Source organism: Balaenoptera acutorostrata, chromosome X (assembly GCF_949987535.1).
Source record: "Balaenoptera acutorostrata chromosome X, mBalAcu1.1, whole genome shotgun sequence".
Classification (NCBI taxonomy): Eukaryota; Metazoa; Chordata; class Mammalia; order Artiodactyla; family Balaenopteridae; genus Balaenoptera; species Balaenoptera acutorostrata.
Genome location: NC_080085.1, coordinates 91,530,572 through 91,546,812, shown reverse-complemented (window position 1 = coordinate 91,546,812; position 16,241 = coordinate 91,530,572). Strand labels below are relative to the sequence as shown.

General features: G+C 41.2%; 2 protein-coding genes across 4 annotated transcripts; both read left to right on the top strand.

Moving 5' to 3' along the window:
* Positions 1–3,279: 3,279 nt before the first annotated feature.
* On the top strand, positions 3,280–5,417 carry TCEAL4 (transcription elongation factor A like 4). Of its 2 annotated transcripts, none has more exons than XM_007185128.3 (3): positions 3,280–3,416; positions 3,997–4,069; positions 4,432–5,417. In XM_007185128.3, exon 3 carries the CDS (start codon positions 4,458–4,460, stop codon positions 5,118–5,120), a length of 663 nt encoding a protein of 220 aa, XP_007185190.2. In that variant the 5' UTR covers positions 3,280–3,416; positions 3,997–4,069; positions 4,432–4,457; the 3' UTR covers positions 5,121–5,417. The 2 variants fall into 2 exon arrangements, with proteins under 2 accessions (XP_007185190.2, XP_007185191.2); XM_007185129.3 differs by having other exon boundaries at positions 3,286–3,416; positions 4,437–5,417.
* An 8,645-nt stretch (positions 5,418–14,062) lies between these two features.
* Positions 14,063–16,036, top strand: LOC103019776 (transcription elongation factor A protein-like 3). 2 transcript variants are annotated; one of them, XM_007198680.3, is made up of 2 exons: positions 14,063–14,179; positions 15,166–16,036. In XM_007198680.3, exon 2 carries the CDS (start codon positions 15,185–15,187, stop codon positions 15,785–15,787), a length of 603 nt encoding a protein of 200 aa, XP_007198742.2. In that variant the 5' UTR covers positions 14,063–14,179; positions 15,166–15,184; the 3' UTR covers positions 15,788–16,036. The 2 variants fall into 2 exon arrangements, with proteins under 2 accessions (XP_007198742.2, XP_028023011.1); XM_028167210.2 differs by having other exon boundaries at positions 14,063–14,191.
* The last annotated feature ends 205 nt before the right edge of the window (positions 16,037–16,241 follow it).

The window sequence follows — 16,241 nt, the reverse complement described above, 5'->3', positions numbered from 1 at the left end:
ATATATATATATATATATATGTATAACTGAGTCACTTTGCTGTACAGCAGTAATTAACACAACATTGTAGTTCAACTGTATTTCAATAAAAAATAAATTTAAAAAAAGAACAAGAGGGCTTCCCTGGTGGCGCAGTGGTTGAGAATCTGCCTGCCAATGCAGGGGACACGGGTTCGAGCCCTGGTCTGGGAGGATCCCACATGCCGCGGAGCAACTAGGCCCATGAGCCACAACTACTGAGCCTGTGCGTCTGGAGCCTGTGCTCCGCAACAAGAGAGGCCGCGATAGTGAGAGGCCCGCGCACCGCGATGAAGAGTGGCCCCCGCTCGCCGCAACTAGAGAAAGCCCTCGCACAGCAACGAAGACCCAACACAGCCATAAAAAAATTAAAAAAAAAAAAAGCACACGCAAATGTTTAAAAAAAAAAAAAAAGAACAAGCGCTGGGAGAAATACATGTGTCCCCAATCCCTTAACAAATCTGTTACACATTTTAATGTAATCAAATCCATCAACGCTGTTCTTAATTGTTTAACTTTCAGTTATTATATTTTTTTTTTGGTAAAATCCACCTATTTTATTCAGATTTCCCCAGTTTTACATGCACTCATTTGTGTATTTGTTGGTGTGTGTGTGTGTATTTACTGCTATACAATTGGGAATTTTCTTTTTTTTTTTTTTTTTTTTCACACACACACACTGTATTTTATTTTTACAAGAGATAAATAGACTGACACCAAGCATTGTACATGGATGACCACAACAAAAGCAACAATGATTGCAATTACCAAACATGAAACACACTCATACTATGTCATAATATTGATATTCAGTCCAGTAATCCTCCACTGTAACAGCTCCTTTACTTTGCAGTGAAAATTGATTTGTATATTCTTTGCCTCTGAGTCCTTGTGGGATTTTTTTTTTTTTAATTCAGACAGAAAGTCACAAAAATTATACTGATCCTCATCAGTTCACTCAGTCCCATGTAATTAATTTTTTTTTTCATCTTGATCTTTTGTTAGCACTTTTATGAGTTCATCAGTTTTTCATTAGAGTTCTGAAAATGCTTATTCATTCAGTTCAGCAGTACAGTCAGTTACCAGAAACCTGTACTTGTCAGAGTCTTTTCCATGAATTTCTTGAAGATGAAACCCTTTTATAGGAACATATTTGCAAAATCATCAGAGTACACCCAGAACTGTCTGTAAATGACAAAAGACTTAAAAATGACCATGGTTAAAGATTTGATGAAAGTTCATAATAATGCAGTTGACAAGAAAATTAGTTATTTCTGAGATATACATTTTAAAGTAATAACTAGGATTATTACTTATAACATTATACCAGAACATATAAGATTTTTAGAAGTTTCCTGTAATGTCTGAAACATTTATATTAACATATTTCCATACATATTTCCATACAAATACAAATATAAGATTTTTAGAAATTTCATGTAATGTCTGAAACATTTATATTAACATATTTCCATACATATTTCCATACAAATACAAATATAAGATTTTTAGAAATTTCATGTAATGTCTGAAACATTTATATTAACATATTTCCATACAAATAACCCAATGAAAGTTTAGTATTAGTTGTTTTGTTTGTTTTTTTATACTGCAGGTTCTTATTAGGCATCAGTTTTATACACATCAGTGTATACATGTCGATCCCAATCGCCCAATTCAGCACACAACCATCCCCACCTCACCGCAGTTTTCCCCCCTTAGTGTCCATATGTCCATTCTCTACATCTGTGTCTCAACTTCTGCCCTGCAAAGCAGCTCATCTGTACCATTTTTCTAGGTTCCACATACATGCATTAATATACGATATTTGTTTTTCTCTTTCTGACTTACTTCACTCTGTATGACAGTCTCTAGATCCATCCACGTCTCAACAAATGACTCAATTTCGTTCCTTTTTAAGGCTGAGTAATATTCCATTGTATATATGTACCACAACTTCTTTATCCATTCATCTGTTGATGGGCATTTAGGTTGCTTCCATGACCTGGCTATTGTAAATAGTGCTGCAATGAACATTCGGGTGCATGTGTCTTTTTGAATTACGGTTTTCTCTGGGTATATGCCCAGTAGTGGGATTGCTGGGTCATATGGTAATTCTATTTTTAGTTTTTAAGGAACCTCCATACTGTTCTCCATAGTGGCTGTATCAATTTACATTCCCACCAACAGTGCAAGAGGGTTCCCTTTACTCCACACCCTCTCCAGCATTTGTTGTTTGTAGATTTTCTGATGATGCCCATTCTAACAGGAGTGAGGTGATACCTCATTGTAGTTTTGATTTGCATTTCTCTAATAATTAGTGATGTTGAGCATCTTTTCATGTGCTTCGTGGCTGTCTGTATGTCTTCTTTGGAGAAATGTCTATTTAGGTTATATTTTTAAAGACCTTCTACACAGAAAGCTTAGGTAAAAGCAGAGGCTAGTTATTCACAGCTTGTTATAACAAGGGAGTTAGCCACCCTAACTTGTGTTTGGCAGAGACTTAAAGACAGGCAAGGGAATGGGAAAGCTTTAGAGTGAAAAAAAGGAAGACCAGGTTTTCTCTGATTGGAAGTTGTTGTCGGGGAAAAACTGGAATCCAGGTAACTAGAAGCAGAGGCATTTTATGTTACTGGTTTGGGGAGCATATTTAGGTTTCTCTAGTTGGGGCAGGGCAAAAATAGGGAGGCTGGCAGTCATTGATCAAGTCCTGAAGATTGCTGTAGAGGCTGTGGTTTGGCTTGCGGGGCTGCTTGCTACAGAGGTTGTGGGTCACAATTTTATTGTCATATATGGTCTGGTCATTGTCCGTTGTGTATTCAGTCTCCCACTTTAAAAAATCATTCTTTCATTCTGCTTCAAATATAATTTCATTTTCAGATCTAAGTATTTAATTCATTAGAAAATTTATGTCTGTGCATACCAGGAAAAAGGGACGACTTCATTTTGACGGGAACATTTTTCCTAATTTTTTCTAAAGTGCAATATTCTACCCTTTGTACAATATTAAAGTTCACATTCGTAAGATTTCATTGGTGAGTCTACGTTCTCTCAACGGAATTTAAGAGCAACGTTATGGACTCCTCCCCCAGACCGCCCAGCCCATTAAAAAAAGCTTCTGTGTTTTTTATTAAATTTATTTCTCTGACCAACTTCTCAAGAAGAGGAAAAGGACAAAAGGGCCGGGAGAGGTTGGCGGGGGACCTGCCGGAGGGAGGCGGTGGGCGGCTGGCTGACTCAGGCTGGTGGGCGGGGTGTGAGGGCGGAGCTCGGGTGACGCAGCGCTCACGTGACCGCCGGGCTCCGAAGTGGGCACCGTCCGGGTGCCAGTCCTGGCTCCCTGCTGTCGGACCCGGAGCCGTCTGGGAGCCCCTAATTGTTGCTCCAGGTTCTTTCAGGTCAGTGTGAGAGCTCTCGTCGCTGCCTGCGGGACACCGGAATGGGGGAGGGGGAACGGGCGCGGAAAGGAAAAAGGTTGGGGATGGGGTCCTGGTCGAGGGGAGCTAGCCAGAGTGTAGATAGAGATGGCGGTGGGAAAAACGGCTAAGGGGGAGTAAACGGCCATTGGGCAGAGGGTGGGGAAGGCGGACATCCCAAGTACCCATTCGCCTTTCTGCACACTTCTTCTCTACCCTCCGTCCATTTTGGAGCCGGAGATGATGAGTTGGCGGGGTGCCCCAGCAGTGAGACAGTGGAAATAAACCCCCTCTGCCACTCCGTGCGTAGAGTAAAAAGTTGACCTCAAGGGTTGGGGGGCGAGTTTCCTCTGCGGGAGAAGGACGCAGAGATCCAAAATTAGTTTGGAAAACATCCTGGTCTGGCGCCCGAGGAGTGAAAAGAAATGGCGGCTGGGGTGCTGTGGGGGCGGAGAAGGTGGGGAAGGGAAACGTTGGGTGAGGAGGACCCGGATTCGGAAAAAGAACCCGAGTCCCTGTGCATCCACCGATGCCTCATCCCCGGTCTCCTGTCTGTCTGCAGGTGTACGTGTCTGTTGTTCCCAGTGCTCTGCTGGGCTAGAGAAAGAGGAGGAACCTGTCCAGAATCCCCGCAGGTCAGTGAAGGAGGAGGGCACTGGACAGGGACGCAGAGGGGTGGGGAGTGTGGAGGGCACGGCCCGGGCAGAATTGGGGGCCCCACTGCCCACTTCCCAACACATTTACACACACTCTGCCATGCTGAGCAAGCGTAGGGAAAAATGGCAGGGTCTGTCTGGGAAATGGTTGGCTCACGTGTGCACGAGGAATGGTGGGGTAAAGGGTGGGAAGAAGGCACACTAGGAGGGCCGGGCCAGGTCCGGGGACCCCTGACAAGGGGCGAGAAGCGACTGCTACTATCCGGACCTGCATTCCATCCCCAAGCCCTCAGTCTTCCTTGTTTCCTCTTTGTCTTCTCTTCCCCCTGCCCCATCCCCAGGACAGGAAAAGGAGGGGACGCTCAACATGGAAAAACTCTGCAGTGAAAATGAAGGAAAGCCTGAGAACCAAGGCAAGATGGAAAACAAAGAACAGCCACTGGATGCGGGAAAGCTGGGAGTAGCTTGTACTGTGGAAGACAAGGAAAAGTTAGAAAACAAGGGAAGGACAGATCTCAAGGGAAAGACAGAAGATGAGGAAGCACTAAAGGGTAAGGAAAAGCCAGAGAGTGAGGCAAAGCCAAAAGAAGGAAATCCAGAGAGCCAAGGAAAGCCAGTGAGTGAGGGAAAACCAAAAGAAGGAAAACCAGAGAGTGAGGGAAAGCCAGTGAGCGAGGGAAAGCCAAAAGAAGAAAAGCCAGCCAGCGAACCAAGGGCTGCAGGAAAGCGCCCAGCTGGGGATGATGTACCCAGGAAGGCCAAAAGAAAAACCAACAAGGGGCTGGCTCAGTGTCTCAAGGAATACAAGGAGGCCATACACGATATGCATTTGAGCAATGAAGAGATGATAAGAGAATTTGACGAGATGGCCAGGGTGGAGGATGAGGTGAAGAAAACCAGACAGAAATTGGGGGGGTTTATGTGGATGCAAAAAAGTTTACAGGACCCCTTCCACCCGAGGGGCCCAAGGGAACTCAGGGGTGGCTGCAGGGCCCCACAAAGGGGCTTTGAAGACATTCCTTTTGTGTAGTGCCCTTGGCGGGCATTTGCAAGGCCTTGTGCTTTATTTAACCTTATGCTAATACTATGCTTTAGGTGTTACTCTCTTTATCCAACTGCAGCCCTGTGTGTTTCAGTAGCAGATTTTCATCCATTGCATGGAAAAATGTTTATGGTGCATTGTAAAATTTTTAAAAACCCAGTTTTCAGAACCATATGTACGGCATCAGTCCATTTTTGTAAAACTACAATGATACTTACCTAGTGATCCATGTACAGAAAAAACTCGGAAAGCTGTGTCTACTAAAAGATTAACAGTGGTTATCTATGGGTGATTTTTTTCTGTTTTTTTGTCCATCTGTTTATATTCTCTTAAAAAAACTCAGATTACTTTTATCATAACAATAATGAAAGATAAAAAAATAGGAAAGCAATACCAAGCAATCAAAAGTACTGTTCAGCTTATGAAGGCAGTGGAGACACATAAAATTTCTGTTGTCAGGACATGAAATGATAAGTAAAAGTCACATTACCTCTGGGACTCAAAGCTGGAAGAATCAACCTGGCAATTATTACAGATCCATTATTGTAAGGGAGAGTCTTAGCATCAGTGAACTGGGGATAAAACTTGCCTTCCAGGGCTGTGGAGGATATCCGATGAGATGCTGAGTGTGTGAACTGTGTTAGGCTGGCTCCTACCCTCTCCCCTGCACTAGCAGGACCAGAACCCCATCAGATGTTTGGGAGAGGGCTGAGGGAGCTCTCACATGTGTCCAGGATTAAGTCCAGACAGCTGAGAGGTGGGTGCCACTTTCCCCTGGGTAATGCCATGACTCTTGGGCACTGTGCCTCTTCTAGTTTGTCCTGTACCCTCCTAAGGCCCCCACTGCTGCTGATGGTGCTGGAGATCATGACACAGTGTCACAACAGAAGGGTGGAGAATTCTCTACCTACAGTAGAGTTTCCCTAACTCTGGTGGGTAGCACCCAATTGTCGCTTGGGCCTTGATATTTATGAAGTTCTTATAAAACACACCCTTCCAAGTTTTTTGTTGGTTTGTGTGTGTTTTTGCATACAGCCCTCTCCACTGGATTTAGATACAGGAGATTGAGCCAGGAGAAAAATCTGAGTGACCAGATGCTGTGCTATTCTCACCTGTTAATCTCTTGTCTGCTGACGTTTTCATCTTAGAAGGAGCTGTCCCCTAGGAAATTCCTGTTAAGCCCTGGCTTATCATTTCAGCAGACCCATCTACCTATGTGATTTTTTCGTCTGGCTCTTCATTAGCCCTTTATTTGCTTATAGTGTTTCTTTAAATAAACTTTTATTTTAGGACAGTTGTAGATTTACAGAATTATTGCAAAGATATATAGTTTCCGTTTACCCCATACCTAGTATCCCCTATTATTAACAGCTTACTTTAGTTTGAAGTGTTTGTCACAATGAACCAATGTTGATACATTATTATTTACCAAAGTACATACTTTATTCATATTTCCTCAGTTTTTCCCTAATGTCCTTTTACTGTTCCAGGATCCTATCCAGGTTACCACCTTACATTTAGTCATTATGTCTCCTTAGGCTCCTCTTGGCTGTGACAGTTTCTCACACTTTCCCTGTTTCTTATGCCTTGACATTCTTGAGAAGTACTGGTCAGGTACTTTGTATAGTGTACCACAATATCAGTTTGCTTGACTTTTTTCTTGTGGTTAGGCAGGTGTTAAGTGCTTTTGGGAAGAAGATCACACGGGTAAAGTGGCATCATATAAAGGATATATGCTATCAATATTATTCCTGTTGATGTTAACGTTGGTCACCTGGCTGAGGTAGTGTTTGTCAGGATTCTCCATGGTAAAGTTACCCTTTTATTTCTCCCTTTCCAGACTGTACTCTGGAAGAAAGTCACTCTGCATAGTCCACACTTAAAGAATGCGGTGTTATTTCAAAGTTATCTCATTTCCAAAGTTACCGCCTTGAGGATGGAGTATCTCCAATATTTATTTGGAATTCTGCATAGGATATTTGATTTTTCCCCCATTTATTAATGTATTCAATTTATTTATATAAGTATGGGCTCATTAATTTTATTCTTTGGACTATAATCTAATACTATTTTATATATTTTCATTGCTCAAATTGTTCCACTTTTGGCCATTGGAAGCTCTTTCAGTTGGCTCTTGGATCTATTTGACATACTTCCATCATTGTGTATGTGTGTGCTTTTTTTAAAAAACTCTTTCTGGCACTACAAGATGCTCTAGTCTTACCTTGCATATTTCCTGCCCAAGTCCTAGAATCAGCCATTTCTCCAAGGAGCCCTGGTACCTTTCGTTGGAGAATGGTATTAAAAACCAAGATTTGGGTGTTAGGTGTACTTGTTACTATTGGGATATCATTGCGTATAGGCCCTCTCGGTAGACAGAGAAAGAAGATATATGGGTATATAATAACCCATGCATATATATGCATCTCTTTCTCTCTCTTTCCATATATACATATATATATGTATGTGTATATATATATGTGTCTTTATATGTTTTAAAATATTTATATATAGAGAAAATTTTGTCTTTAGTCTTACAGACTCCACTCATTTCCAAAGTTACCTATGCCAGTGCCTTATTTTTCCATCCCTTTCAGTGAAGTTGTTTCATGCATTTGTGATATACTTAGAGTGTTTTGTCACATCCTGTGTTGTGGGAATGCTATTATAAATGGCACTTTTAAATAATCAAATTCTAATTGTTCATTACTGGTATATAGGAAAGCAAGTAACTTTTATATATTAACTTACATCCTGCGATCTTGTGGCCAGGAGTTTGTCAATGCTTTGGCATTTTCTACATAGACCATCATGTCATCTGCAAATATAGTTTTATTTCCTCCATTCCAATCTGTATACTTTTTATTTCCTTTTTTGTCTTACTGCACTAGCTAGGACTTCCAGTATGATGTTTAATAGGAACAATGAGAAAGGACACCCTTGGCCTGTTCCTGACCTTAGGGTTAAGTGTCTACTTTCTCACCACTAAGTATAATGTTAGTTTCTTGTATTCTTTATCAAATTGAGGAAGTTCCCCTCTAATCCTAGTTTGAGAGCTTTTATCATGATTGGGTGTTGGATTCTGTCAAATGCTTTTTCTGCATCAAATAATAAAGATCATATGATTTTTCTTCTTTAGTCTGTTAACATGTGGTGGATTATATTGATTGATTTTCAAATGTTGAGTCACCCTTGAATACCTAGAATAAATTTCACTTGTTTCGTGCCTAACTTTTTATACATTATTGGATTCAATTTCATAATATTTTGTTGAGCATTTTGTGTCTGCGTTCATTAGAAATATTGGTCTGTAGTTTTGCTTTCTTGTAGTATCTTTTATCTGGTTTTGGAATTAGGATAATATTGGTTTCACAGAATGAGTCAAGTGTTCTCTACTTCAATTTTATGGAAGAGATTGTGGAGAATTGGTATTATTTCTAACTTAAATGTTTGGCAAAATTCACTGGTGATTTCTAAATGTTTACTGGTGATCCTTAAATGTTTGGTAGAATTTGGTCCTAGTGATTTCTATCTTTGGAAGGTTATTAATTATTGATTCAATTTCTTTAGTAGATACAGAACTATTCAGGTTATCTTTTTCCCCTTGTGTGAGTTTTAGTAGTTTGTACCTTTTGAGTAATTAGTCCATTTCATCTAAGTTATCAAATTTGTAGGCATAGAGTTGTTCATAGTATTCCTTCATTAAGAAGATAATGTCCATGGAATTAGGAGTGATAACCCCACTTTCATTTCTGATATTTTAATATGAGCCTTCTTTCTTTTTTCCTTGGTTACCCTGGTAAGAGATTTAACAGTTTTATTTATCTTTTCAAAGAACCAGCTTTTGGTTTTGTTGATTTCCTCTGTTGTTTTCCTGTTTTCACTTTCCTTGATTTTGTCTCTAATATTTCTTTTTTCCTGTTTGCTCTAGGCTTAAATTGCTCTTCTTTCTTTAGTCTCCTGAGGAGAAAGTGTAGGTTATTGATGTTAGAACCTTCTTCTTTTCCATATATGCATTTAAGCTAGAAATTTCCCTTTAAGCACTACTGTTCCTTCATCCCAAAGATTTTGGTATGTTGTATTTTCATTTAGTTCAAAGCATTTTTACATTTTTCTTGAGAATTCTTCTTTGATTCATGTGTTATTTAGAAGTGTGTTGTTTAATTTCCAAATATTTGGGTTTTCCATCTATCCTGTTATTGATTTCTAGTTTAATTCTACTGAGAGCATACTTTTATGATTTCTATTCTTTTAAATTTGTTAAGGCGTGTTTTATGACCTAGAGTAGGACTCTCTTGGTGAATGTTCTATATGAGCTTGAAAATAAATATGTTCTGATGTTGGATGGAATGTTCTATAAATGTCAACTAAATCAAGTTGATTGATAATACTGTTCGACTATATCCTTATTGATATTCTGCCTGCTTAATCTGTCAATTACTGGATGGCAGCATTGAAGTTTTCAACTCTAATAATGGATTTGTCAGTTTCTCCTTTCAGTTCTATCAGTTTTTGCCTCATATATTATGACACTTTTGTTAGGTGCATATACATGTTTAGGATTATTATGTATTTTTCTCAGAATTGATCCCTTTATCATTATGTAGTGCCTCTTCTGATCTCTGATAATTTTCCTTGTTCTGCTTTGTCTGAATGTATGTAACTACTCCAGCTTTCTTTTTTTGTCCAGGTTTCTTCTAATTAGTGCAGATCTTTCTCTGTTGCTTTACTTTTAACCTCTCACTCCTTATATTTAAAGTGGGCTTCTTGTACACATATATAGTTGGGTTTTTTTAATCCACTCTGATAATTTCTATCTTTAATTGGTGTATTTAGACCATTCACATTTAAAATGATTCTTGATATATTTGGATTTAATATCAACCATGTTTATAACTGTTTTCTATTTGTTGCCAGAGGCTTCTTCTGCCTTCGCTAGTTTTTTTTTTAATACATTTATTTATTTATTTATTTTTATTTTTGACTGCGTTGAGTCTTCATTGCTGCACGTGGGCTTTCTCTAGTTGCGGCGAGTCGGGGCTACTCTTCATCGTTGCAGTGCGCGGGCTTCTCATTGTGGTGGCTTCTCTTGTTGAGGAGCACGGGCTCTAGGTGCATGGGCTTCAGTAGTTGTGGCTTGCAGGCTCTAGAGCTCAGGCTCAGTAGTTGTGACGCACGGGCTTAGTTGCTCTGTGGCATGTGGGATCTTCCAGACCAGGGCTCGGACCCGTGTCCTCTGCATTGGTAGGCAGATTCTCAACCATTACACCACCAGGGAAGCCCCCCTGCCTTCTCTAGTTTTAATTGAGTATTTTACATGATTCCACTTGTCTTCTCTCTTAGTGTATCAGTTATATGTCTTTAAAAGAATTTTCAGTGATTTTCCTCGAGTTTACATTTTTAACTAAGATCACTTTCAAATAACACTCTTTTGCTTCACTTATATGTAGTACAGATACCTTATTACAGAATGTTCATCATTCATTTCATTCATCCATTTGCTACAGTCACTTAATACATTATTACTTTAGATAAAGAGTTATTTTTATATCAATTAAGAATAAGACAAAAGATTTCATTTTACTTTCATTTATTGCATTTCCATTGCTCTTCCTTTATGTAGATCTGAGTTGTTGGCCTGTACCATTTTTCTGCTGCCTGAAGAAAATCTTTTAACATTTCCTGAAGGAAAGGTTTGCTGATGCTGAATCCCATCACTTTTTGTTTGTCTGTGAAAGTATTTTATTTCTCCTTCACATTTGAAGGATTATTTCACTGGGTATAGAATTTTAGGTTAGTGTTTTTTTCTTTCAACACTTTATTTACACAGAGAGATAGGAGTGTTAACACTGAAATGGAGGATTTATTTATTCTACTTGTATTTCTGTCAAATTTTATTTTATTTATTTTGAGGTCAATTTAATAAATGCATACAAATTTTAAATATCATGAGGTGACACTCCTTATGTCTTATAATGCTTTTTGCTTTAAAGTCTATTTTGTTATTAATTTACCTATAATGGTTTTCTTTTGGTTAGTGTTTTTTTTTTCTGTACTTTTACTTTCAATCCTTATGTATCTTTATATTTCAGATAGTCTTTTGTAAATAGTATATAGTTGGGTTTTTTCCAGTCTGAAAATCTTGGTTTTTTAATTGTTTCATGTAAACCATTTACATTTAATATACTTACTCATATTAATACTGGATATAACCATTGTACCAAGTTCTGTCTCTATGTCCCACCTGATTTATGTTAGTTTTTTCTTCTTTAGGATTGGTTATTTTCTTATTTTTGCCCCTCTATTAGCTTAGAAGTTTTACACTCTTACTCTTCCTTAATAGTTATCTGGCAATTATAGCATACAGTCTTGACTTATTAAAGTCTTGACTAATATTAATTTATACTTTTAAACACTCCCTAGATAATGCCAGAACTTTAAATACTTTTACTCTAGCTCTCTTGACTCTTATGTTGTCAATATGAATTAACAAGATAATATTTTATATAATATTGATTTAAATTTATATAGATATTTAGCCTTTTAATTGCTTTTTATTCCTTTCTTCATCCCAGTCTTCCATCTGAGATCATTTTCCTGTTCTCTGAAAAATGCCCTGTAGAATTCAGTACTTACTTTGGTTTATGCCTGCTGCTGGAAACTCTCTCTGTTTTTGTTTATTTGTAAAGCTTTAATTTCACCTTCATTTTTGAAGGGTATTTTTGCTGGTTATTAATTTCTTGGTTAGCATTGATTTTCTTTCAAGATACTAAAGATGTCATTTCACCATATTCATGCTTTCATCATTGCTGTTACAAGCTAGTAATTAGCCTAACTTTTGTTCCTTTTGAGGCATACTCTTTTTTTTTTGGCTACCTTTATGATTTTTCTCTTTGTCTTGGATTCTCTGTAAGTTCACTATTACGCATTCTATATGTGGGTTTCTTTTTATTTATGCTGTTTGGGATTTGTTGGACTCCGTGGATCTATGGATCAATGTCTTTCATCAGTTTTGAATAATCCTCAGCCATTAATTCTTTAGATTGCCTCTGAACAATTCCATTTCTCTTTTCCTTCTGGAACTCCAATTAAACATGCATCAGACCTTATCATACCCTCCTGTCTGTATTTTCCATCTTTTTGACTACCCATGCAGCCTTATGGATAATTTCATCTGAATAGAATTTCTAGTTCTTTAATTCTCTCTTGGGCTGCATCTAATCTGCTGTTAAGGCCATCCACTGAGTTTCTAATTTCAGCTTAGTTACTTTTTAGTTTTGAAGGTTTTTTTTTTCCTACTTTTTCTGATTTCTTGTTCCCTGTTGAAATTTTCAAGATTGGATTTTATTTATCTGAATACAGTAAGCATTGTGGTTTAGTAGTCTGTATCTGATAATTCAAATAATTCAAAGCTAATGGATCTGTTTGTGTTGTCTGTTCTCTCTGGTTCTTTTTACCTATGATGGGTTTTGTCTTTGTGTTGCTGGTTATCTTTGTGTATGGGCATTGTATTTAAACAACTGTTCGTTGAAATAATTTGAGGCCTAGGATGATGGAATCTTCCTCCAGAGAAGATTTTGTTTGCATTGGTCAGGTCTGTAAGGATGCTTCCTGTCTAAAACCACCTTACTCTATACTCAAAACTTAAACTTTACTAGTCCACCTAGATGTTGCAAAGCCAAGCTAAAAAACTTTGTGAGGGCTAGTTTATTTACAGTTTACAGTTACCCTTAAAGTGAAACATTTGATGTTCCTAGGAAACCCCTCCATTTTTAATAAGCCTTGGGCTTTGATTTTTGTTACTCTAGTGCTTTGAGTCTGCTGAATATTCAACTCACTTTGACACTGGTTTATTCCTTAACCTTTATTCCTTAACCACAGATGACCTCGACAAATATAGCTAACCTTATGAGTACTAAAAGAAGACATGGTGAATTCTTCTTTCACCTCATGTAGGAAAAGAGTTCTTAACTATGAATCAAAATCTAGATGCAATAAAAGAAAAGTCTAATAAATGTGACTACTTTTTTTAATGCATGGCAGAAATACATCATAAAGTCAAAAGGCAACTAACAAACTGGAAGTAAATATTTGCAACTTATATAACAGATAAAGGCCTAATATAGTTAATGTGTAAAGAACACTTGAAAAGTGTGAAGGACCAACAACCCAATAGAAAAATGTGGAAAAGACATGAACAGACAATTCACAATGATATTTAAACTGTTGTTAAACAGAAATGCAAAATCAAATGCCATCGATATAATACTTCTCACCTATCATATTAGTGAAAAATAGAAAGTATGTCACACACTATGTTGTAAAGGGTGTGGGGAAATAAGCACTCTCCTATATTGCTGGTGGGAAAGCAAAAATGGGTCTGAGACTCGAGGGAATAACCTGGATATGTAGATTTGGGAATCATCTGTGTTAAGAGGGAAATAAACAGAGATCAGCCAGGGAGAGAGAACATGTGGGCCGAGAAGAGCAGAGGCTCAGGACGTAGCTGCTACTAAAGGAGGCAGCGCAGCTTCCTGGCGGACACCACCACCAGCGCTCTGGAGTCAGGCGGAGCTGGTCTTGAAAGCGGGCTGTGGGGCTCCGTGTGGAGCGCTCTTGGCGAAGTCGGGTACCCTGCCTGTGATCAGCCATCACAACTGGGGATAAAGGGCATCTCAGATGGATGCTGAGCGAGAACCTGAGTTGCGCCAGGTAAAGCACGTGCAGTCAGGAAGCCTCCCCCGACCTGCTCTGTTGGTAACTACCCCTTTTCCACACACCCCCCCAGCCCGTCCGCAGCTGTCCGGTCCCTGTGGGATGTAGGTGAGGGGGCGGGGCGGGGGGAAACCGGGCTCGGGTGACGCGGCGCTCACGTGACCGGCAGGGCGCCGACGTGGGCAGCAGCCCACGCGCCCCCCCCCCGCCGCCCCGAGGTCTGGTCCCGTCGCCCGCGCGGAACCAGCTCCCCGAGCTGCCCGGGCGGCGGGCGAGGGGCGAGCGGGCTTAGGCGAGCCAGAGGAGGCGCAGGCCCGGCCCGGGCGCTGCAGGTCAGTGTGAAGGTGGGCGCAGCTGGCGGCCCGGGTTGGGGTGGAAGCGGATGGGACTAGGATCCGGGAGCAGCGGGGAGAGGAGAAGGGGTCCCGAGATGGGTGAGGAGGGGCACGGGGCGCGGCGTGGGCAGGTGGGGAGGGAGGACCCTGCAACAACTGGCCCTGCCGCCTCTTCGACGCCCCTCCTCTGCGCCCTCCATCCATTTTCGAGCCTGAAATGGGGGGGGGAGTGCGCCCCCGCAGTGCGACAGTGAAACGTAGACAAATTCTGAAAATAACTCCCTTTCACACTCTCCACCCAGGAGGAAATATTGACCTCAGCGCAGAGGGTTGGGGGTGGGGCAGGTTGCTTGCAGGGGAGGAAGACCCACAGATCCAAAATAGTTTGGAAAGCATCCTGGTCTGGTGCCTGAGGCCTGAAAAGTAATGGCGGCTTGGATGCAGGGGAGGTGGGGGAGGAAACGTTGGATGAGAAGGGCCCAAATTCATGAAAGGGGCTTCAGTCCACTGACCGTGCAGCCCCTCTCTGTCTCCTGTCTGCAGGTCTGCGTGTCTGTTCTCAGCACTCTGCAAGGCTAGAAAAGGAGGAACCTGTCCAGAATCCCTGCAGGTCAGCGAAAGGAGGGAGAGGCACTGGACAGGCACAGGGCTGGGGGCCGGGTGTGGAGGGCACAGCTTGGGCAGAATTTGAGGGCCCCACTGCCCATCCCCCCACCATATGTAATATACACACTTTCTGCCACGCTGAAGGATGGTACAAGGTGGCAGGGCCTGCCAAGGAAATGGTTGGCTCTCAGTGCAGGAGGAATGGTGGGGTAAAGGGTGGCCAGAAGGCACACTAGGCTGGGCCAGGTCAGGGGAACGCTGACAAGGCTGAGATGCCAGTACTATCCGGACCTGCATTCCACCCCCAAGCCCTCAGTCTCCCTTGTTTCCTCTTGTCTCTCTCCCCCCACCCCACCCCATCCCATCCCATCCCCCAGGACAGGAAAACATCTCAACATGGAAAAACTCTGCAATGAAAATGAAGGAAAGCTGGAAAGCGAAGGAAAGCCAGAAAATGAAGTAGAGCCTGAAAATCAAGGAAAGTCAGATGAGGAAGAAAAGCAAGAAGTGGAGGGGAAGTCAGAACACGAGGGAGAGCTCCAGAATGAGGGACAGCCAGAAGATGAGGGACAACCAGAAGATGAGGGGAAGCGAGAAAAGCAGGGCAAGTCTGAAGCTGAGGGAAAACCACACGGTGAGGGCAAGCTGGAATCCCAGGCAAAGCCAGAGAGTCAGCCGTGGGCGGCGGAAAAGCGCCCCGCTGAAGACTATGTGCCCCGGAAAGCAAAAAGAAAAACGGACAGGGGGACGGACGATTCCCCCAAGGACTATCAGGACAACTTACAGAAAAGGCATCTGGGCAGTGAGGAGATGATGAGAGAATGTGCAGATATGTCAAGGGCTCAGGAAGAGCTAAGGAAAAGACAGAAAATAGGTGACTTTCATTGGATGCAAAGAAATGTACAGGATCCATTCACCCCAAGGGGCCAACGGGGTGTCAGGGGAATGAGGGGCGGAGGTAGGGGCCAGAGGGGCTTACATGATATCCCATATCTTTAATGCCTTTGGCCTTCAATTCTGACTCCTCTGATGAGAATATCGCTGACCCTGCTTTCCCTGGCCGGCATTTGCCAGGCTATGTGCTTTAACCTTACGCTGATACTTTGCCTTAGGTGTCACTCTCGTTACCAGCAGCCTTTTGATCCAACTACAGTGCTCTCTGTGTTTCAGTAGGGGATTTTCACCCACGTGCATGGAAGAGGTGTTCATGGTACACTGTAAAATAACAATAAAGAAAAAACAGTTTTCAGAACCAAATATATAGTATCAGCCCAATTTTGTAAAAATATAAACATTTGCACAATACATTTGTGCATAGAGAAAACTCTGAAAATGTTTGCACTAAAAAGGAGGCGATGGTTTTTTCCTGCATGGTAGCCAGAAAATAGGTCTCACCTGCACTCAAAAATGAATCCAATCGCCTGATGGTACCTCCATGCCACTCCCCTGCAGG

What these genes read in the sequence shown, in the direction of transcription:
- TCEAL4 (XM_007185128.3), top strand. Translation starts at nt 4,458, where the DNA reads ATGGAAAAACTCTGCAGTGAAAATGAAGGAAAGCCTGAGAACCAAGGC.
- LOC103019776 (XM_007198680.3), top strand. Translation starts at nt 15,185, where the DNA reads ATGGAAAAACTCTGCAATGAAAATGAAGGAAAGCTGGAAAGCGAAGGA.